Genomic DNA, 23887 nt, shown 5'->3' with positions numbered 1-23887 from the left:
GAGGTTAAAAAAAGGAGTTGGGGAGGAAGGACATGGAAGGAAAGGGGGCTGTGGTCTGAGTGTGGAACACTGACATTTCTAATTTGTAACAATATTCTGGATGAGGCTGTGGACATAAACAGCCGACTGAAATGGAGGTAAAGGACATAAACAGAATAGAAATAAAGACTTCAGAATAGAGGTGGTCAAGGAAATTTGAGGATAATGGTTCAGTGAGCCATCATATGCCTACTGACATCATGGTTTGGGGGGAAATACTGGGGTGGAAAGAAGATAGAAAACCACTGCCAAAGTTTTGAATGTTGGTGAAATACCAAAAGACTTAGTAAAGGGCAGGGTAAAATGAGAGACGTGGTAAAGTTTTCACGGAGAAAGAAGTATTTGATGTGAACCTTAAAGCAGGTATAGAACTTCATAGAGGTTGGGAGGCAGAGAAGACATTTCAGCCTGAAGGATTGTCTAAATGCCAGAGGAGGCAGCAATGGTTAACTATCTCTGATTCATCATACTGGGTCTCTCAGATCTCTCAGATGAAATGATCTGAAAACAACTCCATTGTATTGGAATTGGACTTTACAGTGCATTCCTGTGAGTATTTTCTAAATGGACCACTAACTCATATCTATCTTCCTACACTCCAAATTCTCCCAACTACTTAACTTTCATATCCCCAACCAACTAAATACCTACAGAGTCAACTGCTCCATGTTTGGTGTTCGGATGGGGACATTGACCTCGTATAAGCACATCTGCAACTGGTTCCAGGTCTGATCTTCCAAGGCCATGCTAAAAGGTTCTTCTTCAACATAAGGGGATGCAGAGGGTCTGGAGATCATTAATTTTAACAGTAGCTTTGCAGAGGTGTCTTGACCTATGCTGCTTATTTTTTCTTTCTTGGTCTCAGCTCTAACTTAAGATGCTATTTTGACCCTTGTTCTTCGAATCATATTATCACAGAGTAGACAGGAGATTTTGAGGGTCACGTGACCCTACCTCCTGCTTAATCAAAGACTTCCCTTGATACACCTGTGTTAGGTTTCTGCCTGAACACTCCTCTATTGTTTGAAAAATCAAAGATTCAGGGATAGATTGCTACATTTATCTATGGGATAGTAAGTTCTCAAAGTAAACCACAGTGCTGGATAGACAGGATCTGCTCCTGTATCGTAAGTTGTATTTACTACTTGTAGTCTATTATTTTGTCATGTCTGAAAGCACTTAACTCAGAGCCTGTAACATAAGATATACTCTATTTGTTGAAACTGAAACTAAATTTTCAATGCATTTTAACTGCTAGGTTAAGAGAATAGGTTACTTCTAGTACAAAGTTTCATGTCAAAATCTGTTTTCTGTGGATTCTTCATCTCAAACCTCTTTAAGAAATGTGCAGTCAGTGGGAGGGAAGAGACACTGGAGAAACAGGCTGACTTGGGTGCACATGGTAGCATATGTATGTCCTGCGTATTCAGAGAGAAAAGGGAGACAAGTAAGAAAAGAAAGAGGGAGGGAGGGAAACATTATAATCTCAGCCCTTGGGTAAATTAGGAATACATCCCTGAATGGTGATTTCTACTTTTAGAATATAGTTACAATAATAGCTTCTAATCAGACAACAATTCTTGGATAGAAATGAACTCAAGAATGTGAAAGTGTTTTTTAAATGAGAAAATCGCAACCCTATGTAAAACGTCTACTACCTGCTTTCATACGTAGCTTAGAAGATCTATCCTTTTACCTCTTGATATTTTCACTTCCTAAATACTGTACATGTATTTGTAGAAACACTGTTTTGGGAAAAATAATGTGTTCCTTTCAGGAGGATGTTTCATCACATAGCTTCTCATTACTCGTGTGAAGTGCCAAGAACCTTGAAAGGGCAGGAAAAAAATCATTCCTCTCTAGCTTCTCTGCAGCTTTCCTTTCGACAGTGCTCAAGTACAGGCTGATTGGCTATGGAGCCACAGGGATTTGATGAAACAAAGCGTTCCACAGCAATACAGAATCCAGATGCTTCTATCTCAAGGGAAGTACACGATGTGACCTTGGTTGATCGCTGGTAAGCATGCTAGTTGCCTAGCAAAGCTCAGAAGTCCATGAAAAGAGGCCTAATTTCCTTATTGATTTATATTTTGAAGCTTTTATTGTTATAATGTGATGTGCTACAAATTGAATATCTAAGAAAGCTTAGAATAGCATGGAATTTTTTACTACTATAGCTGCTGACACATACCAATCTTATCAATGCCTGTATTTGTAATGATAACAAAATGTTGTTACACAATATGTTAATCCCTGCAAAGTACTGAGTACATGGGATATTTTTAATTTGAAAGATGAGCTCATGATGGTGAGATTTAAATAACCACATTACAAAAAATCTCAATGTGAAACTAAATTTGGTTTCCTAATGCCACACAAATTTGATAGTCATCAAAAATCATTCTTTACTCTAAGACAGGTTTTTTCTGAAAGTAGAGACATATATTAAAGAAACAGGATTCACCACTAATAATATTCCTAAAAGTTTAGATCCACAGATTTACATGCAGATAAGACCACTGCTGCTAAGTACATATTTTAATCTAGATGAAAAAAGAAATAAAACATATTTTAAAAATTTGCATATCAATTTTAGGACTAGTGAATAATCTGAAATACATTTCTAGAAACAAGAAACCCTTTTAACTACCCCTTTCACATTAGTTAATATGCCCAGGTCTTTCATACAGTAAATATTCTAGGCAGAATTTTTATCTCTTGATTCTTTGCTTTTCCTCTTATTCTTCTCCCTCTCCATAATAAAAATATGGTAAACTAATCAGACTACTAAATGACAAGGGCATTTTTTAATTAAATCAATTAAATTTCTAAAAATTGTGAAAAATCTCTGCCAGGTTTCATTTAATACACTTAAATCAGCAATTTAGTAAACGAACACATTGCCAGCCACCACAGATAATAAACAATGAGCTGAAACATTTTGATAAGTTTTTGGACATCATAAAACATGTCTATTTTCTTCAATAGAAAAATCACTTCGATTACACATAACTTATTAAAGCCTTTACAAGTTAGCGAAGAAACTGGATGATTTAGCGGATCACGCCATTTCAATCAATCTGCTGTCCACATACATAAACAGAATTTGGATGACAGTCATCATTTTAGGTTAAGTTTAAGATTTATTTGTTGAGGGAGACATAAAATATCAACAGAAATGAAAATTAATAAATACGAAAATTCATTCATCTTTTTAATACCTCAACAAATCAAATCATTTTCAGTGCTAAGGTGCCATACCATTTCTTGCCTTTATGACAATAGAAGTAAAATTCTGTGTTCTGGTTTCTTTCTTTCTTTCTCTCTTTCTTTCTTGAGAGAGGGTTCAAGTGAGCTAGGGGCAGAGAGAGAGAGAGAGAGAGAGAGGGAGAGAGAGAGAGAGAGAGAATCCCACGAGAGGCAGAGAGAGACAGAGAGAAGTGGGGCTCACCCGAAGCAAGGCTCGAGCTCACCCGATGCGGGGCTTACTCACGAACTGTGAGATCATGACCTGAGCTGAAGTCAGATGCTTAACAGACTGAACCACTCAGGCACCCATGTTTTTCTTAATTTTATCTCATGAGCATTTTATATACTGTCAGAAGATCTTCACAACTATTATGAAAATAATTGTGTAAGTCACCATAATTTAATGGATCATTTCCCTGCTCTTAGACATGTTACTTTTCTCTTCCCCACCTCCTACTCCCATTTTTCGATACTACCACTAACCACCAACATTTTCATTGATGTAGTTTTCCCCTCATTTTTGATGTTTCTCCCTTCAGGTAAATTATCTGAAGTACAGACTCATAGATATGAATATTATTATGGCTCTTATATTTCCCAAGTGCTTTCTAAATTTCACTACCATCAAGATAAAAAGCTTCTGCACAGCAAAGGAAACAATCAACAAAACTAAAAGGCAACCAACGGAATGGGAAAAGATATTTGCAAATGACATATCGGACAAAGGGCTGGTATCCAAAATCTATAAAGAGCTCACCAAACTCCACATCCAAAAAACAAATAATCCAGTGAAGAAAATGGGCAGAAAACATGAATAGACACTTCTCTAAAGCAGACAACCAGATGGCCAACAGGCACATGAAAAGATGCTCAACATAGTTCCTCATCAAGGAAATACAAATCAAAACCACACTCAGATATCACTTCACGCCAGTCAGAGTGGCCAAAATGAACAAATCAGGAGACTATAGATGCTGGAGAGAATGTGGAGAAACGGGAACCCTCTTGCACTGTTGGTGGGAATGCAAACTGGTGCAGCCACTCTGGAAAACAGTGTGGAGGTTCCTCAAAAAACTAAAAAGAGACCTACCCTATGACCCAGCAATAGCACTGCTAGGAATTTACCCAAGGGATACAGGAGTGCTGATGCATAGGGGCACTTGTACCCCAATGTTTATAGCAGCACTTTCAACAATAGCCAAATTATGGAAAGAGCCTAAATGTCCATCCACTGATGAATGGATAAAGAAATTGTGGTTTATATACACAATGGAGTACTACGTGGCAATGAGAAAGAATGAAATATGGCCCTTTGTAGCAACGTAGATGGAACTGGAGAGTGTGATGCTAAGTGAAATAAGCCATACAGAGAAAGACAGATACCATACATGCTTTAAAATTTTGCTAATCATATTTCCTATTGTGTGGATTGCCTCTGGAGGTTATCTAAAAGATTCATATGTGTTTTTAAATTAAATATAATAAATAATATATTTAATATCAGTATTTTGCAATGTGACTTTTTTTGTTACTTCAAAACTCGCGTAATGATCCCATGTCTGACAAATAAACAATATCCCCAAAATTTGATTTTTTTTTTATCTGTTTAATCCACCTGGAATGTATTTTGGCATGTGTTGTGAGATGTGTATCTAAATTACTTCTATTTCAAACTCTAACACCATCACCATTTATTACATACTTCTTCCCTTTCCCATTGCTCTATAAGGCTCTATTCTTTTTTTTTTTTAATGTTTTTGCTTATTTTGAGAGAGACAGAGCATATACTTTTGAGATGTGGGGGAGGGAGAGAGAGAGAGGGAGAGGGAGAATCCCAAGCAGGCTCTGTGTTGTCTGCATAGAACCTGACGTGGGTCTCAATCTCACAGTGAGAGATCATGACCTGAGCCAAAATCAAGAGTTGGACACTCAATTGACTGAGTCACCCAGGCACCCCTGTAAAACTGTATTCTTACACATTAAACTCTTATATATAACATGCTGAGACTTTCTATACTTTCCTAGATCTAGCACAGTATCAAAAAAGTTAAATTAATAATTTTCTACTATGATTTGATATCTGGAATGGCTTTTCAACATTTATACTGTCTTTTTAAAAATATACCTTTGCTCTCATTAGCTTATTTTCCCAAATAGATTTTTATCATTCTATCACCTTCTAAGAAAATCCAGTTGAGGCTTTTGAGACTATACTAATATTTATAAATTAATATGGAAAGCTTTAATAACTTTATTTATCTTTATATCTGGAAACATAACCTACCTCTTTACTAATTCAAAATAAACATTTATTTTTTATTCTTTATTTTAGAGAAAGAGAGTGCATGCAAGCAGGGGAGCAGGGCAAACGGACAAAGAGAGAGAGAGAATCTCAAGCAGTCTTCATGCTCAGGGTGGAGCTTGACTTAGGGTTCGATCCCACAACCCTGGGATCATGACCTGAGCCGATGTCAAGAGTCAGATGCTCAAACAACTGAGCCACCCAAGCGCCCCACAATAAACAATATTTTAAAGATATGCCCAATACTATATAATTAAAGGGCAGTATGAGATAATGGAAAAAGTGAAGACTATGGAGTGAGGTACACACACACACACACACACACATATATATCTAGGCTCAAATCCTGTGTGACCTTGGGCAAGATGTTTAGCCTCTCTGAGCCTTACATATTTCCCCTATAAACTGAAGGTAGTGGTACTTCTAGAATGGATGGAAAGAGTAGGGATAATGTATATCCTTACATTGGAGCTGTATAGCTCCAAAGCTATTAAAGCATTTATATACCCAATAAATATTAGCTATGATCATAATTTTCAATATAAAATGTGCTTAGTAATAAGAGTTTATAAAGTTCTTTCATGTGTATTATCTCACTTGTTCTGTTGATCTTCACAAAACTCTACTGGATGATGATAATGATGTTATTACCACTGTTAATACTAAGACCTAATGTGTACACATGTATCTTCTTTTAAATCAAAAACACAAGCTCATTTCATATCATCATGACATATATAAATGTATTTGTAGATTATTTATATTACACAATTACCTTGTGCCTGAATACTTTATGATTTTTTTTGTTGTGATAATTATAATTGCCCTTTCTTTATATTTTGAATGCTTTTGAATTTAGTTTGTTTCGTGTTCAACAGTTTTATTGAGATCTTTATTTCCTTTAAAATTATTGTTTATTCTTTTGGTTTTCTGGGTTTTCACATTTCCAAATTATATTCCATGTTATAGGATTGCATATTAATAAAATCAGCCACTTAACTGAAAAATGGAAAAACTAAGACTAGTTATCTCTCATGGTATCATGATATAGTAAAATCTTCCTGTTGGAAAATAACTTTAAGAAGATCATTTAACTATTACTAGCCAGTTTCTTTTAGTTTGCAGATTGTATTAAGAATTTTCAGGGGGCTCTGAGCCTGAGTGTCTCAGTTGGTTAAGTGTCTAACTTCGGCTCAGGTCGTGATCTCATAGCTCGTGAGTTCAAGCCCCGCATGGGGCTCTGTGCTGACAGCTCAGAACCTGAAGCCTGCTTTGGCTAACACACAGTGTGACAGAAAGAGGAATCAATGAGAAGGCATACATCTCTATTTTTTCTTTGTGGGCTTTAAATATTATTCTTGGGGATAAAGAATAAAGGAATGAGTAGAAAGAAGTATAAACCGCATGCACTTACACACTTGGGAGAGTTTTGTACCCTTCTTGTCTCTTATTGCAGGGGTGGCACGTTCTTTCTCATTATAACTTAGACTTCCCACTCCCAAGTACATCTATTTTTTCCTGCCCCAGAATATCATTTCAGCTTTGGGAGGATAAATTTCTGTGTCTGGACTTGTCTTTCCCCAAATATTCTCAGTAGGGTGCTCCCTTTTAAAATTAATAATAATGAAATACAATTTTGTGGGCGCCTGGGTGGCTCCCTTAGGCGGCTGTCTTCGGCTCAGGTCACGATCTCAGGGTTCGTGGGTTTGAGTCCCACATTGGGCTCTGCGCTGTCAGCACAGATCCTCTGCCTCCCTCTCTCTCTGCCCCACCCCTGCTCTCTCCCTCTCTCATTCTCTCTCAAAAATAAACAAACATTTAAAACATTAAAAAAAATACCATTTTTTCATTGAATCAGTTGGTTAACACTATCAAAATAATCCACTCCCAAAAGCAATCCAAATAAAAGAATCTACTGATACCTCAAAAATGCTTCTTTTTTTACTTAATCATGTTTTGCTTTTAAATCAATTACAAGGACAAAACAAAACTAGTAATAAAGGTTCAAAACAATGACCAAGATGATACAATTATTTTCACTGCAGAGCCAGACAATTAGCTTCAGGTATGGTTTCCGTACTCACGGGGAAAATGATTAGAAGTGGATGGATTGACACTGTCCCCACTGTCAGCACTCTCGCTGCTGGAAACTTCATCATCTGATTCCCGCACAGAGGAGCAGGGTGAAGAGCCGTCAACTTCTTCAAACTTCCTCTTTAAAATTCCACTCATAGCTGCAGCGCTGTCACATGTACCTGTAACAGGAACGGGAGCAATGAAGCATTGAAATATTTGACCGCTAGATGTGTAGCCAAGGTCTCCAGAGTCATTTTTATGTGTTTTTTTTTTTTTTTATACATGAGCTGAGTCTTTCCTTGAAAGGATCACTAAGCAGTTTTTTTTTAATATTTTCAAATTAACAAAAATTAAACTAAAATTAAATATGAGCAATTGCCCATTTGGTTACCAACATGTATCATTTTTTAAAGACAAATTTCTCTATTCCTTTTTGTTGGCAAATTGAGAAAATCTACCTGAGTCCATGAAATCCTGTAATGAAAAAAGTGTCAATATCCCCCAAAGTCTTAAATGATTACTGCCTTACATAAAATTCATCCAGAAGAAACACAGATAAGTATGTAAAAACCTCATACTCAAGTTTTAAAATGCAAGAGCCTAATTAGCTGAACACAACGAAGCATATGAAATCGGTTCTAAATTTTAGGTAGTTTCCATTTCAATACTGCAATTAGATGAAATGTGTTCCCATGATACCTGGTTACCAAAGCTGTTTCCACTGTTTCAGAAACTTCCTAAGGCTATTTACCTGGGAAACAGCCTTTAGTGGGCAGGGGGAAAGGTGGGGGTAGTTTCTCCTAAATGCTTTCTCTAGGATGAATGGGCTTTCCTCTCTCCTTGGGCTGCCCTTTCTCCACCTTCCCCATTTACCTTGACATATGCACAGTCAGCTAAAGAGCATAAACTTTCCTTGCAGTGTTAAGGATATTTCGGGGAATAACCTATATATAAATTAGCTTAGATATGTATGTACATGGTCTTCCATTGCTAAATTAGGTTAACTTAGCTAAAAGTATTACTAAGTTGATTCCATGCATTCCAACTTCTATCTCATTTACGTCAGCTAATTTTAAGTCTCATTTGAGTTCGTGAAACCGTTATCTCCTTTTCCTGCCAGAGTGAAGCCATCAGTCCTGTTGATCAAGAGAAAGCAAGACCCTTGAAACTATTCTAGATACTGCCCTCAGACATCTCTGAAGTCACCCCTTCTCTGTGAAGATCACACAGCAAGGCAGCACGCCCAGGTCCCCTCAGCTGAGCCAGCTCTCTCGAAAAGTCTAATTCTGTAGTTTTTAAAGTGGGTTACTTGGATTAGCAGAATCAGCATCACTGGGGAGGGCCACTGGCCCCACTTCAGATCTACTGAATCAGACACTTCCAGGAGGTAGTGCCTGGCACTCTGTGTACTCATATCGGAGGACCACTTGTCTAATTTCTAGTCTGCTCTCCAGCAGCTCCCTTCCTTGGGGGTGTCCACTTCCTAGTCCTAGAGAGTGACAAAACCCAGTACTTAAAACCTAGTCAAAATCTCTTCTTTGGCCATCTTTGTGTGTTTTCTAGTAAAATTAAATATAGTATTAAATGTCTCATAAGGATTTATCATTAATTTCAATATTTTCCATTCATCTGAGTACATGTTGAGTTACTGGTATGTATATGGTTGACTCCTTGGGTGGAGTAGGTGACACAAAAGGGAGGAGAACATGTTCCCTGCCCTCAAGGAGCAAACACCCACTATGCGGCTCCATCAAATTGAGAGTACTCCCAAATTCATGTTCTACTGCCTTGTTTTACTAAACCACGTCTTTTACATGACTTATATTAACAATGGAGAGAACAGACGCCATAAGAAGATATTGCACTGTCCACTCTTCTGAGAATAAAATCTCTATCCTGACTCTGATTTTACCACTATTCAAATTAGCATATTATTTTCTCTATCTTAAAGAGTGTGAAATGCATAAAATGTGCATGCATATTGCAGATCTGAGCAGGGCAAGAGAACAAAAGATATTTTAAGTAAAGTTCTTGAAATAAAAGTAGGACAGGATATAAATTTTAAAATGGTTCACTTCAAACAAGATGCAAAGTAATTCATGAGGGAGAGCCTCCAAGACACAAAGTAATAGAAGATGGAAACCCATGTTTAAAAAGTACGTTCTTATAATAAGATAGTGCAATGGGAACAGTTACAAACCATATCCGTAAGTTCCCTCTGCTCCCAGCTTCCTTAGGAAAGGCAGATTTCTCAAGAACCGAAGACATTCAATTGCACCACAGACAGCAATGTTTCAATATGGTAAAGTGGTACTTGGTACTCTTCCTTGTTTGCTTCCTCAAGAATAAGAGGGGAACTTTTTGGAGGGATGACAAGGAAATTGAAAAGTGTCTTTTTCTTTTTGTTATTATATTTTGGGACTGGCAAGCAATGGAGTTGAAGGTTAGATACAATTTCTGTCTACATCTTTAAGACTGAAAGAACCTGAGCTGGACCCAGCTCAAAGGAAAGAAGGAACTGACCCTTTAGGTTGGGGTTAGTATATAAACTAGAAATTAAAAATTCAAATAATTACAGGGGCACCTGGATGGCTCAGTCAGTTAAGTGTCCAGCTCTTGATTTTAGCTCAGGTCACAATCCCTAGGTCATGAGTTCGAGGCCAACTTCAGGCTCTGTGCTGGCATTGCGGAGCCTGCTTGAGATTCTCTCTCTCTCTCTGCCTCTCACCCACCTGTCTCTCACAAAATAAAGAAATAAACTTAAAAAAAATTCAAATTATTACAGAAGTGCATAACCTTAACATATACATATGATACTGGTTAAGTGCTGATTGCTTGTGCAGCAAACAAGCATAATACTTGTCTAGTTGCACTGCCTTTAAAAAATATTATGTTGGGGCGCCTGGGTGGCGCAGTCGGTTAAGCATCCGACTTCAGCTCAGGTCACGATCTTGCGGTCCGTGAGTTCGAGCCCCGCGTCGGGCTCTGGGCTGATGGCTCAGAGCCTGGAGCCTGCTTCCGATTCTGTGTCTCCTTCTCTCTCTGCCCCTCCCCCCTTCATGCTCTGTCTCTCTCTGTCTCAAAAATAAATAAAAGTTAAAAAAAAAATTAAAAAAAATATTATGTGAGTGTAATAAGAGGTCATGACAAATCATGAGGCCAAATGACCCATCGCTTAAAGGAATGTAACCCTTCATTTAAACCCAACAGTGGAGTGGTAAAAAGATCATGTGGTTTTCTTCTACATCATCTACACTATCTCACTGGGGAAGAGAAGAATATGAGAATTTAGAGGGAAGGCCCTGTTCATAGAGAAGTTGTATATACCTGGTTTGCTTGTGTCCTGTATTGATTCAGAATTTGAGGAGGACAATATGTGGCTAGTTAGGTACAGATGCTACAGGGAGTACAACGAATGCCTGTCTTACGGCTGCCACAGTTCCTTAAATATCCACTTATCATATTTTTGTTCCTAAAGATGAGGCATAATTAAACTTCATGGATGTGAAGCCAATGAAAAAGTGGTCAACATTTCAAATTGGCTTTATATAGCATCAAAGCCCAAAGAACAGAAGATAAATCTGGACAGGCATTAATCTGTTCTAAATGTGAGAAGCTGAAAATCTAAGCCTCAATAACAGCCATTTTAACACAGCTACTGTTTTCCAATTCATGAAACATATGCTAGTCAAGAGCATCACCATTTCTCATTTGGACTAGGACAAGAGCCTCCTAATTACTCTCTCCCATCCACTACTGTTTGCTTTAGATGTGTTTTCCAGGTTGCAGGCAGAATGATAAATCTAAAATGCAAATCTGATCATGTGAGTCTATAGCTTAAAACTCTTAAGTGGCTTTGGATTGCCTTAGGATGAGTTCAAAATCCTCAAAATGGCTTATAAAGTCCTTAACAATCTACTTTACCTAACCTCTTCATCTTCATTTTGAGCCATTGCCTTGTTGCCAGTATTTTAGCTCTAATAATCTTTCAGTTTCTCCAACCTGCCATTTCTCTCTGGCTTCCAGGCCTTTTGATATATTGTTCCTTCTGATCCCCTTTTTAATTCTTTTCCCATAGCAATTACCATCTTCTAAATCCATGTTATTTATTTATATATTTCGAGGTTTATTATCTATCGTTTTCATCCCCTGCTACAAGATACAAGGGCAAGGATCTTTGTTTTCTTTACTGAGTACCAATGGTTTAGAACAGTGTCTTATATATTATAGATGCTTAATAAATATTTGTTGATGAATGCATAGAACCCTTCCATTTCTATACTTTAATTACTTATCAGTGTCTGTTTTCTCTGCTAGACTGAAAGCTCCATGAAGCAGAAATCAAGTTCATCTCATTCACCACTCTCTCTTTCCTCACTAACAAAATATCTGGCACTTTTGATTGGATGAGAATCAAAATGAAAGATGAAATTGACCTCAAAACGTCATACATTTTTTTTTTCTTGCTAGCAGCCCAAAAGCAAATTCTAGCTAACTTAAGCACAAAGACATCTGTTGGAAAAATACTGAACTAGTTCATGCAATCTAAGATAGAGCTGAAATCCAAAATTAAAGGAATGCAGGAGTAAGGACAGCTTCTAAGGTTATGACTGTAGAAATTCCTTATCTTTTTTCTAGAGCACCACTGTTACCAGGTTTAAGTCCAGCAACTTCTCTCTATGTCTCACAGTTCAAGTTTAGTGTTCCAAGGAGTGAGTAATGTTTTCGCCCATCTTGGGTGAGGGGTCAGCCCTTTGATCACTCAACTACATGGCCGGAAGGCAAAGAGCCACCCAATTAGGTACTACTCCAGAGAATCTTACTCAGAGGCCTCAATAAGTTCAATTGTACTTCAAAGCCAATATTTTCTTCTTGTCTAACACTGATTTATCCTAATTTTTTCATTCATTAATAGAGTCCATGAATTCACCACTTGGACAGCTTCCCCTTTCTCTGCACCCTCGTGCCTTTTCTATTGCCAAATTAATAACCACTTCATTATAAAACTCCAAAAAGCATCTTGTGATCTTGGATCTCTGCTATTCTTCACTAACATATACTACTGCTCTCAACTTTTTATTAGATATAACCATTGTTCAGAAGTGTTGGAGCACATTTAATGAAAAAGTAGTAGAGAGTACAAATGTTTTCAAATCTCTACACACACATGCACACGCACACACACACACACACACACACACACACAAATACTGATGAACTACACTAGATGTTCTATGGTTACAAGTGCAATTCTTTTGTTTAATGTATTTCTGGAAAAATATCAGAAGACAGAAGGATGTAGACTGAAGTAAGTGGGAGAGCTTCACTAAGAATGCCAAATCAAGACGCTGGACGAAAATGTACATTTTAATGCATTTGGAAGAATGACTGAAGCTAACTTGGGTATTTGCTGGAATTATGTTCATATCACTCTCTTCTGACAATGTAAAAATTTCGTAGCTTTCATAGGTAACTCGTTGAGTTCTTACCATCCCACTTCTATTCACCTAATGTTTAACCCTGTTTTCTTTTTTCATTCTGTCCTTATTTCATAATGCTTTGTTATGTGCTGTAAGGAAATTACCACAAAAATATGCCTTAAGAATATAATCAATCCCAAATTCTGAGGAGAAAGTTATCTGATTTGCAGAACCACTTTGGGGTTGCCAGATTTAGCAAATAAAAATATAGGACACCCAGTTAAATTTGAATTTTAGATAAAAGATGAAATCACCTTCAAGATATATTTGTATTTATTATTTGTAGTTTATCTGAAATGTAAATTTAATTGAGTATCCACAATTTCTTCTGACAACCCTAAGGGGTGTTCTCAGCTCTGGAGGAGAAAGAAGAATGACTAGAATGTAACAAAAACATCTACATACGAAATGCCACCTACTGGGGCACCTGGATGGCTCTGTAGGTAGAGCATGCTGTTCCTTTTTTTTCTTTAAAGTTTATTTATTTATTTTGAGAGAGACAGAGAGAGAGAGAGAGAGAGAGAAAGCGGGAGAGGGGCAGAACGAGGGAGACAAAGAATCCCAAACAGGCCACAGAGCCCAATGTGGGGCTCGCTTCCATGAAGCGTGAGATCATGACCTGACCAGAGGTCAAGAGTTGAAGAGCATGCAACTCTTGATCTCAGGGTCATGAGTTCATGTCCCACATTGGGTGTAAGCCTAAAAAAAAAAAAAAAAAAAAAAAAAAAGAAGAAAGAAAGAAATACCACCTACCACCTGGAGCTACATTACCTGAATATTCCTGTCCTTTACCAAACAGATGAAACTGAATAAATAAAACCTGAAAGGTAATTAGGGTGAATCATGAGTTTATCAAATAATTAAAGAAAGGTGAGGGGGTGAGTACTGGTTAATAGATTAAGGGCAGGCCAGACCTATCATTGGTGCCGGAAGAAGTGAATTTAAAAGGAAGTAATTCTGGCATGGCAAGAATTTCCTTCTATGAGAATGAGGAGATCTTTTTAGTGAAATGCTATCTCCTCCCTGGCTTGGTGGAAAAAAAAAAAGATGAGCTGTGAGTTCGTGGTTCATCTGACCTGGTGATTCTTTATTCCATGGAGACTGCCGAGACCAGAAGCCTTCCATGGTACTCCCTTACAAAAAAAGGGATACATCTGGAACCCCTCTGTTCACTTTCTTGTGGGGCCTGGGTTTGTCCTTTGCATTGCTGCCTTGCTAGTTTTGTAGTTAAGCAAAGTGAGAGTCCTCTTTAACTGCAAGGGTCATTAACAAAGACACTTTCACCTTGGTGACGTGACATACATCAAGTGGCACATTCCCCTGCATTACATGCCATGGAGGACATCTCTCCATGACTTCTCAAAGAACAAAATAATTTATTTTATGACCTCATCAAATTCTTCCAACAAGCACAAAAAGCTAAGAAACTATGATAAAATTCTACCCCAAGGACTTTGATAAGACGAGGCTGCTTGCTTCCATCAGCAGTGGGCCTCAGGCCCAGGAAACACCAGTGTCAGGATTAAGTTGCATGGAAAGAAAAGCTTACTTTTCTTTACTTGCACTCAGAATGGAAAGCAATTTTGATGCTTCTTCTGGTTGCTTCACCAAATTCAAATGTGAGCTGAGCAGCACTGCAAACAGGTTGACGAAAATACTGGTGTGTGGCTCATCTGTGATAGCAGGTGGGAAAAGCCTAGTTGGCAAAAGCAAGATTATTCACAATGTCACACTTTATCAGCCAGATTGTTACTGGGCCAGATAGAGGATGAAGAGGACAGTTGCTCAATTGATGGCGTATAGGTCTTATTCCAATATTTAAGAAAGCAAAGCTTAACTAAAAAAAAAAAAAATCATACTGTGTTATTTTGAATCCTTGGGTGCAATATCTTTAATTATCCAGATGTGTTCCTAACTATTGGGATACAATTTTAATCAACTTAGTTTGTATTAAATCCTTTTCATCCCCAATTATTTTTTTAAACCATGATTTTGAGTAATTTGTTATGTTTGGCCCTAACACTGACATTACTACTGCCCTGACACTATTCTGTTAATCAAGCACAGACTATAGACTAAAGTCTCTGCTAAATGAGATAATCATTATTTGAAGAAGTTGGCATCAGATGCTATGCCTTTAAACACTCATCGCTCCACACGTTCTCAGAATGCTTATGCATTTCTCTTATTAAAAAAGAAGAGAGGGGATATCTTTTTCCACAATACTAGGGCCATTTCTGCTTTAACCCATTTGGCAAGAAACTGACATATCCGCCTCCAAGAGGATAGGGATTTGGCAAGGATTTCGCAAGGTAAAATCCTGCAAGGTGTTTCCACGGGGCACCACCAATGTGAAAAATGCTGCTGGTGGCTTGCCAATGTGACAAGCGCAAGTTGGCCAAATACACCTCTTGCCCAGGTGCCTGTTTAAGCCAAGAACCCTGGGGACACTCCTGTCTAATGAATATTTTTGTTGGAGAAATGATTGCAGGGTTCCCCAATTATGTATGAGTTCCTTGTGCCAGAGTTGCCTGTGACCTTGAGTTAAAGGTCTGAGTTACTTTATGTGCTTTGGATCTCAAAATTTTTGCAGCTTGATGATCTGCAGCTTGAGAATCTTATGAAAGAAATGAATGCTTTCCACAGAAAAAAGGGCAAATAAGTACAAATGCATGCCATCTATCCATGGACTCCCTGGTCAAGAGCCTCCACTCTGGTGATTTATCCCACTTCCTCAGCTTGGGTGGATATTCAGAACCTGGAGAAATGATTTCTTATGGACACATTAGTTCAAAGTATCAAAGAAGCTTAAGAATCTGTTGTCTCTTGTTCCTTTTACCACCAGGGTCATCCACTTCCTAGAGCAGGGGTCTTTCCAACTTCTTTGGTGTCTTCTACTCTCAGGGAGACATTCCATAACAATTTTAGGGGTTCCTTCACTGTTTTCTTGGCTACCACCTACTACTCTAAAACGACTACCCCAAACTGACCTCCTCTATAACTCTGTATCTTGGTGGATGATTCTGGGTTGCAGTACACTCTCCCTAAAACAGTGTCTGTCTTTCCTAAAAGGTAGTTGGAGTGCCTTGATCCATTTATAATACTGGTCAGCTTTTAGTGAGCACCGACCATGGGCTAGGCTCTTTGTACCTATACTCTGTAATCTTTTTCCCAATCCTCCAAGGTTATTTTAACAAAAGAAAGCAAGCTTTCAGAAATCTAGATCATTTTCCCAAAAGACCTCACCCAAACTTTCCCTTAAAAATATTCCCTGACCAGCACCCCACTGGGTTAAGTGATCTTTCTGTATTTCACAGCTCCCAGTGCTTATCACTCTTTATCATAATTGCTGGCTTGCCTGCCATTTTCTCACACTTGACTGTAAGGTTCCTCATGGATTGAAGATGTACTCCAGTGCTTGCTCAGTAAATGAATGGCCATCAATTTGGAGTCTAATCCTGGATGAGCTACTAACGAGTGGCCTAATTTTAAGTAAGAGGATTACCTCTTTGGGTCTCAATTTCCACTTCTGTCAAAATAAGGGGCAGACATAACTAGTGAGAATGGCTTTAATACAATGCATTCCCCACTAGCTGGTCATAAAAGTCATAAAAGCTTGGTCATATGACTCTATCTGGCAGGGGGGTCCCAAGAAGTTTTCCATGTTACCTGCCATTGAGATTAGTTACCATCCATATAAGAAAGACAGAACTTGGTTTTTAACCCCTCTTAACCCTAAGCATTGTTCATTAGTTGGTATTTGGCAACATGGCATACTAGAATACATGTGAACTAGAAGCCAAAAGTCCTTTCCTCCAGGATGTTCTTTTAGTTAGCAAGAGCAGACAAAACTAACCAAGAACATGATAAGGCTTTTAAAACTGTTGAAAACTGATCAAGTGCCCATTGTAAGCCTATTTTTCTTACTCTAACAAAAGTGCCAATGAAAAATTTATTTTATGTGCTTGCTATTAAGGCTAAAGAACAGTACTTAGCCTAATTCCTTTGGCGAATAGCAATACTTATGCCTTCAGGGAAAAAAAGACCTCACATACTTAGAAGAATTTAGAATTATTACTGCAACACTGAGAGATAACATTTTTTTTTCCTCCTTAGCACTTAAGAAGTTTCTCTTCAGTCTTTTAGAAAGCTTCTGATTAAATAATAAAGTAGACTAGCGAGTGTAGATCAAAGGGTATTTAAGGGATATGATATCCTTTTCTTCCAGAAGAATCATAAGAATAGTCCAAAGGGAAAGGAACTTTGAAAACATTTTCCCCATAAAGTACTCTAAAGTGGACATCAGAGTAAAATATGGCCAAGCTTTGAGACCATACCCATCTAAGCACTGGGATCCTGCCAAAGACACTGTGCAAAAAATAGAGGAGATTTTTAAAATTAGAATAAGTGGAAAAAAGTACTTTGGACATGCTTTAAAATGAATCACCACCTTAAGGCAAGATATAGATTTTACTACCTGAGGTAGAGAATGAGTTATTCAGCGTCCAGCGCACACTGCATTATAGAGCAATTAGTAAAAATAATATAGACTGTAAGATTAAATACCTGGGTTTTCAAGTCTCAGTGAAGGTTCTACTGGCACAGATGAAAACTGGTTCAAAATGGAAATAAGTCACATCAAATTCATACAATCTTCTAAAATTTGGAAACTCACTATTTAGAGAAGTTTCACCATTCAAACAAGTTTGACAAAAGCAGAGTCATGATACTAATTCCCATCAATTATCCAACACTTGTTATCAATGTATATTTATCAAAAACCACTTCTGGGTGTGCTACTATTAAAATAACTTTTTAAGGGGCGCCTGGGTGGCGCAGTCGGTTAGGCGTCCGACTTCAGCCAGGTCACGATCTCGCGGTCCGTGGGTTCGAGCCCCGCGTCGGGCTCTGGGCTGATGGCTCAGAGCCTGGAGCCTGTTTCCGATTCTGTGTCTCCCTCTCTCTCTGCCCCTCCCCCGTTCGTGCTCTGTCTCTCTCTGTCGCAAAAATAAATAAATGTTGAAAAAAAAATTAAAAAATAAATAAATAAAATAACTTTTTAAAATTAAATTTGTTTTTAATTTAAATTTTATTTTTTAAAGAGAGAATGCACATGTGCAAGAGAAAAAGAGAGGGAGGAGGAGATGGAGAGACAGAGGGAATCTCAACAAGACTCCACATTCAGTGCGGAGCCTGACTTGGGACTCGATATCACGACCCTGTGATCATGACCTGAGCCGAAATCAAGAGTTGGACACTCAACCAACTGAGCCACCAGGTTGCCCCAACTATTAAAATAATTTTAAGTAAAAAGTGTCGATATATTTTTTAAGTTTCTTTTGAAAAATTCTTGCGACTATGTCAGTTGACACAGTATTTCTTTTTTTTAAGATTTATTTTTGTGAGAAAGAGAGGAGAAAAAGTGCGTGTGCGTGCACGTGATTGGGGAGGGGCTGAGAGAGAGTGAGACAGAAAATCCCAAGCAGGCTCCACATTGTCAGCACAGAGCCCAATGTGGAGCTTAATCTCACAAACAATGAGATCATGACCTGAGCCAAAATCAAGAGTCAGAATATAGTATTTCTAAACATCATTATGATACAGAGGAACTTTAAAGCAGCAAATCTGTGACACAGAGATTGTTTCATGATTCAGAGAAATAGCATCTTTACCACATGAGTTGGAATCAGACTATGCTGCAAAACAGCATTGGATCTGCAAATATTTCTTGGGCATCTACTGTGTGCCAGGCTCCCTCTATAATTGAAAAGTTCATAGTCTATGGATGAGACAGGAACTCTGGATGGAGCAGAGATGAATAACTAATACCTTGGTCATATAAAGTCAACATGGGAATGGGAAAAAGTAGAGCAAAGGCACATTGATGAAAATTTTTAAAGCAATAAAGGATATAAAATGAGAGCTTATAAAAGTACATACTGTCACAACATATGTGAGGATCTTTGTGGAGACTGTGCTTCCAGTTGGAAAAATTCAAGGTATCTATGAAGCCACATATAGTTTGAACTTTGATGGCTATGGTGACTGCCTTCTCTACTTGCCACATCTCAATAGAAGATGGTACGAGGGAGGTATGACTTTCAATAAATTCCTCATGGGTTTCTATTTTTGGAAAACACGTCTTTCCCTCATCTGCTGAAATCTAAGATGTTTCATCAAGAGTCTCTGTAACTACAGGTTTGAGCTGAACTTGTCTTATCGGCACCAGGGAATCAACTCCTATGGGTTGAAAAATCGTAATATTAGCTAACATTTATAATGTTATTATGTGCTGGGCATGCATTGTGCAATTTCATTCCCATAAAAACCACAGAGATGATCATCCCACGTTGCAGATGAAGATGAGGCTTACAGATTTCAAGTGTCATATCCAAGGCCACATGGATTGTAATTGACAGACCATGTCCTGGAAGTGACACAGGGTTGGAATTTAAACCTTACTTCCCAACCACTATCCTGTTCAGCTTCTTCACATTCCACGACATACTTTGAACTCACATACCCAAGAAACTATATAATAAAGGCATTTACCTATCAAGAAAACAACAGAATATTTTCCTGGCTGTTTAGTTGTTCCTAATGTGCCCTAAATTTATAAGGCATTATTATATTAAACAAAATTACCCAGGTTTGTTGAAGTACTTCTCAGGTTCTTTGAAATACTAATGGTATTCTTCAAAAGAAGACCAGAATATGAAGCTTTCCCCCAATACTTTGTACTAGCTCTTATTCTTACAGAGTATCTTTTGACACTAAGTTTATGGAACCAACATTCCTTCACATCATCAAAGCTCTTCAGAGTGTATGAGAACACCTATTGATCTAATGGAAATAAGTAACTCCAAAGTGTCTGAGAATAGTTAACATTCAAAAAAAACTTGTTTCACATGGACCGAAAGATATACTATATAAAAATACAAAGCTTCTTGTCATCAACAGCTGTGGCCACTTTAGAATGAATGAATGTCTTGCGTGCCAACACTGTTGGTCAAGAAACCAGTTTCTGGAATAGTGCTATTTGTAGTTATTTTGCTTTCTCTGAGAGACTGCAGATAATAAGATGTAAATACTAATACCTCGTGAATCCACTTGAACTTCCATTTAGCTATAGCTTTACTCAGCATGACTACAGATAAAGATAGCAGCAATTATTGGAGCTTAATGAACATTTTTAAAAATAAGTACCAAGGTCTCCCTTCTACTTGTTCATTTTGAAATCATTGTTTATTTTCAGGGATATCATTTAATTGTAAGATTTCTCCTCAAATCTCAGCCACAGTTGTTCTTTGTTACAGTCAGAACCTGATGAGTTGTCTTGAATAGAACTGTTTTTCCTTCTCCTGTAATAGAATGTCACAGCACAAGAGCACTGCAGTGTTTTTTTTTATAATAAACTTGTAAACTAAGAACCCTGGCCTGGGAGCATGGTACTAGCTTCCTTCTTATCTTAACATATACATTGTATTAGTGAATTTTCAAAGACATGAAGATTGATGGCTCAGTTGTGTTAACTTTTTTCGTATGTTACTGGGGAAAATGTAAAGTATGTGTGTCACGCACGCACACACAACTAAACGCATTTCTGCACCAATACATGGATTCATAAGCTTGCATGGAGATAAAAGATTGTTCAAGTAGCAACTCTTCCTAGCTAGCATGGTGGTGGGAGGTGGTGAATCTCAGAGCCCCAGGATTTGAGAATGAAATAGACCATAACCTCCAAAATTGGCAAGAATAGGTATAGGACAACAATTTTTAGTCAAATGCCACACAAAAAAATTGGTCTGTGTGTTTCCTTTGGTATATCTGTTGGAGATTCCTCATTTCCCTATTAGGCAAAGTATTTCAAATTCTTGCTAATGGTATAACATGCCAGATTCTCATGGTAGCAACAAGAACTGGAGTTCAAACATGATTTTCAATATCTTGAAGATAAGAAAAATTAAGATAAATGTTATTTATTTTTTATGTTCCTATACTTACTATACTGTGTATGTGCAGGTATCAGAAGTTCAATACATAGCAAAAGTACGGAGTGATGTTTATCTCTCTCTCTTTGCCCACCAAAGTCCAAAAGATTTAGGATTTAATGTAAAACCAAGTTCATAAACTTGATTTTTAAATTGTTCTCAGATAAAGAGCAATTATTAACTATATTAAAAAATAATAAGTAGTAACATGGGAAAAGAGTGAAATTATAAAAAGCATATAAAATTTATAAAAAGGATATACAATTGTATACCAAAAGCATATGATGGCAATGCCATTTGGTGTTGGGGGACAGTTGGGGAGCAGTTTTAAAGTCCAATATAATGAGGGAATAATGATTCTTATACCATGAAGAAAATCTAAACTGGTTTCCACTTTGTTCAATAAAGCAGAATGATATGTACTATATTTTGCTTCCATGAAAGCAATGACTATTTTTAAGATAACTGGCTATTAAAGTTATAAACTTCACTTATTTGGAAAATTGGTTTATTTAGGACAGATTATTTCTCAACTGTTCTAGACAAAGTATTACCATAGCATTGCTATGTTTCTAATAATATAGAATAAAAATAAGTCTTTAAAATCACTTCACAACCTTATTATACTTTTCAGTAAAATTAATACAATTCTATTTAAATTCCAGAATAGGTCACTAAAAGTGCAATCATTTTGATTGTTTCCTAAGAAATGCCAGGTTAAAATATAGAAAGAAATGTGATTGTTTTGAATACGCATTTATTTTGAGCAGTCTCCTTCTATATGTTATAAGTCATTTTGTTCTTGTTTCTATTTTACAGGCACCGGAAGTTCAGGAGAAGGACATATACGGTGATAATACAACTTAAAACCTAGACATGTGATTTTGAGATCACAACAGTTATTTGTAGATTTTAGACTATGTTCCATACTGCTAGACTGAGTAAAGCATATTTGCCCTAAAATCTTTTCCAAGCTTACAATATGGTCTCTAGTTTTGAGTGATGACAAAGACAGACTGGTAATCAGAATGCAGGAAATTAATTTTTGAAAAATCATTAAAGATTCCTTTGAAATTTGATATAACACTGCTTGTTCAAGTACACCAACTGCATATCCTCCAATGATTGGGTTTTACATCGCTCTATTTACTCTTTTACTTTACAAATTCAATTTGAGCTGTATTTACATGAATACATTTTTTCCATATATATTTAAATATCCAGTCCATGAACTTACTGTGTACATGCTGCTGAGATTTGTATGGAAGTAGTGTGGTTCCAGCTAATGCAAAAAAGACTTCAAAGTTTTGACTGAATTTGCATAGAGACATAAATTATCCAGGATATTCAAAGCCATAAATTTGCTGCAGGACATATATAGCTCTCTGGTGGCTTAGGGAAGCACAATTCTCTTTATTTCACATTTATCTATTACCAGGTTTTCTCCAACCTTCATAGGGTCTCCTTTTTGGCTCACAGCATTTTTATTTCTATATTCAGAATGTGCTAAGTGGCAATGGTTGCATTGAAAAGTTACCAGTATTGGACTGCCTAAATGAATCTTCAGCTGGGTTCTTTCCTCCTCACTGTGCGCTGTCTAAACACACATAGGTTAGTAGATAACAAATTATGGACATGACCTGAGTGAGGTAAAAGGAAAATAAAAAATTTTTGTTTCAAAATTGTTGGATTAAATATGATTGACCACAAGAAAAATTTTATTTGGCTGTATAACTAGGTAATATATATCATAGATGTGATATGTGACATATGTAAAATGTATCTATACATATCTACTTCATAATATGTAATTTTATATATATATATGTGTGTGTCTGTGTGTGTGTGTGTGCGCGCGCGCGCGTGTGTGTGTGTCAAACAAAAGTCTACAAATGTGCTGTTTGTACCAGAGGACAGCATATTCCATTTGACATAAGAAGGTGATTATTTAAAAGATATCCCCTTTAGCTGCAGTCATTACTGAAAGTTTCAAAAGAGAAAGAGTTTAGAAGAAAATGGCAGTTTTTGCATTTTTAAAAAACTCACACAAGACATGAATTCCATCTCCTAAATTAATGTCAGGATCCAGGATAAATGTCATAATGTCCCCACAAAGTGATAAAGGGTGGGAATCTGGCCCTAAATGAGTAACACAAGGTGATTTCATAAATATTTGAAGTGTCCTCTACTGTTTTAAATGGCTATCCTCCTGTTCTGGTCCACCCTCTACCCACCCCACTCTCTGTTTTAAAATAAAAGATATTGTTGCCAAACTACTAAGCCTTAATCATTATAATAAAATGAACGCCCTCTTTTCAGTGCAAAGAAAGTAATTAAGTTTATCTAAATATGTATTAGCTCTTTGTATGTAAGCTTCATAGAATTCATTTTAAAATCTTATGCAAATAAAAAAGCATAAAGCAGTAATTTCATGACTAAACATTATTTTGTCTCTTCATCTTTCCAACATAAATTTTCATACACATACAACCTGTAATATAGACAGATGCACACTTGATGCAAATTAGAATAACATTTTTCCCTATCAACATTTTAACTGCCGAATTGATACATTTAAAATTTTTAATGATGTGGATAAACATAGTCTGATCATGCTGCTTTAATTAAGTTTATTTAAAAATACATTTTGGGAATAAAAAAGCAATATGAGCAATATAAGTGAGTACACATTTGTTTGGTACAGGTCAGACTTTACTATGATGTAATCACACATTCTACAAGAGTGTGAT

At 37.0% G+C, this 23887-nt stretch overlaps 1 protein-coding gene across 3 annotated transcripts in view; it reads right to left on the bottom strand.

Annotated features, from left to right (window-relative positions):
- CSRNP3 (cysteine and serine rich nuclear protein 3) overlaps nt 1-23887 on the bottom strand; it is a 212944-nt gene that overhangs the window by 77183 nt on the left and 111874 nt on the right. For all 3 annotated transcript variants that reach the window (XM_086718798.1, XM_025912214.2, XM_086718799.1), the window contains one exon: nt 7675-7845. In XM_086718798.1, coding sequence (XP_086574924.1) covers nt 7675-7845 — 171 coding nt within the window. The remainder of the gene's footprint in view (nt 1-7674; nt 7846-23887) is intronic.

Source organism: Puma concolor, chromosome C1 (genome assembly GCF_028749965.1).
Source record: "Puma concolor isolate L17-30 chromosome C1, mPumCon1.1.hap2, whole genome shotgun sequence".
NCBI lineage: Eukaryota > Metazoa > Chordata > Mammalia > Carnivora > Felidae > Puma > Puma concolor.
This window is presented reverse-complemented; position numbering and strand designations above follow the sequence as displayed.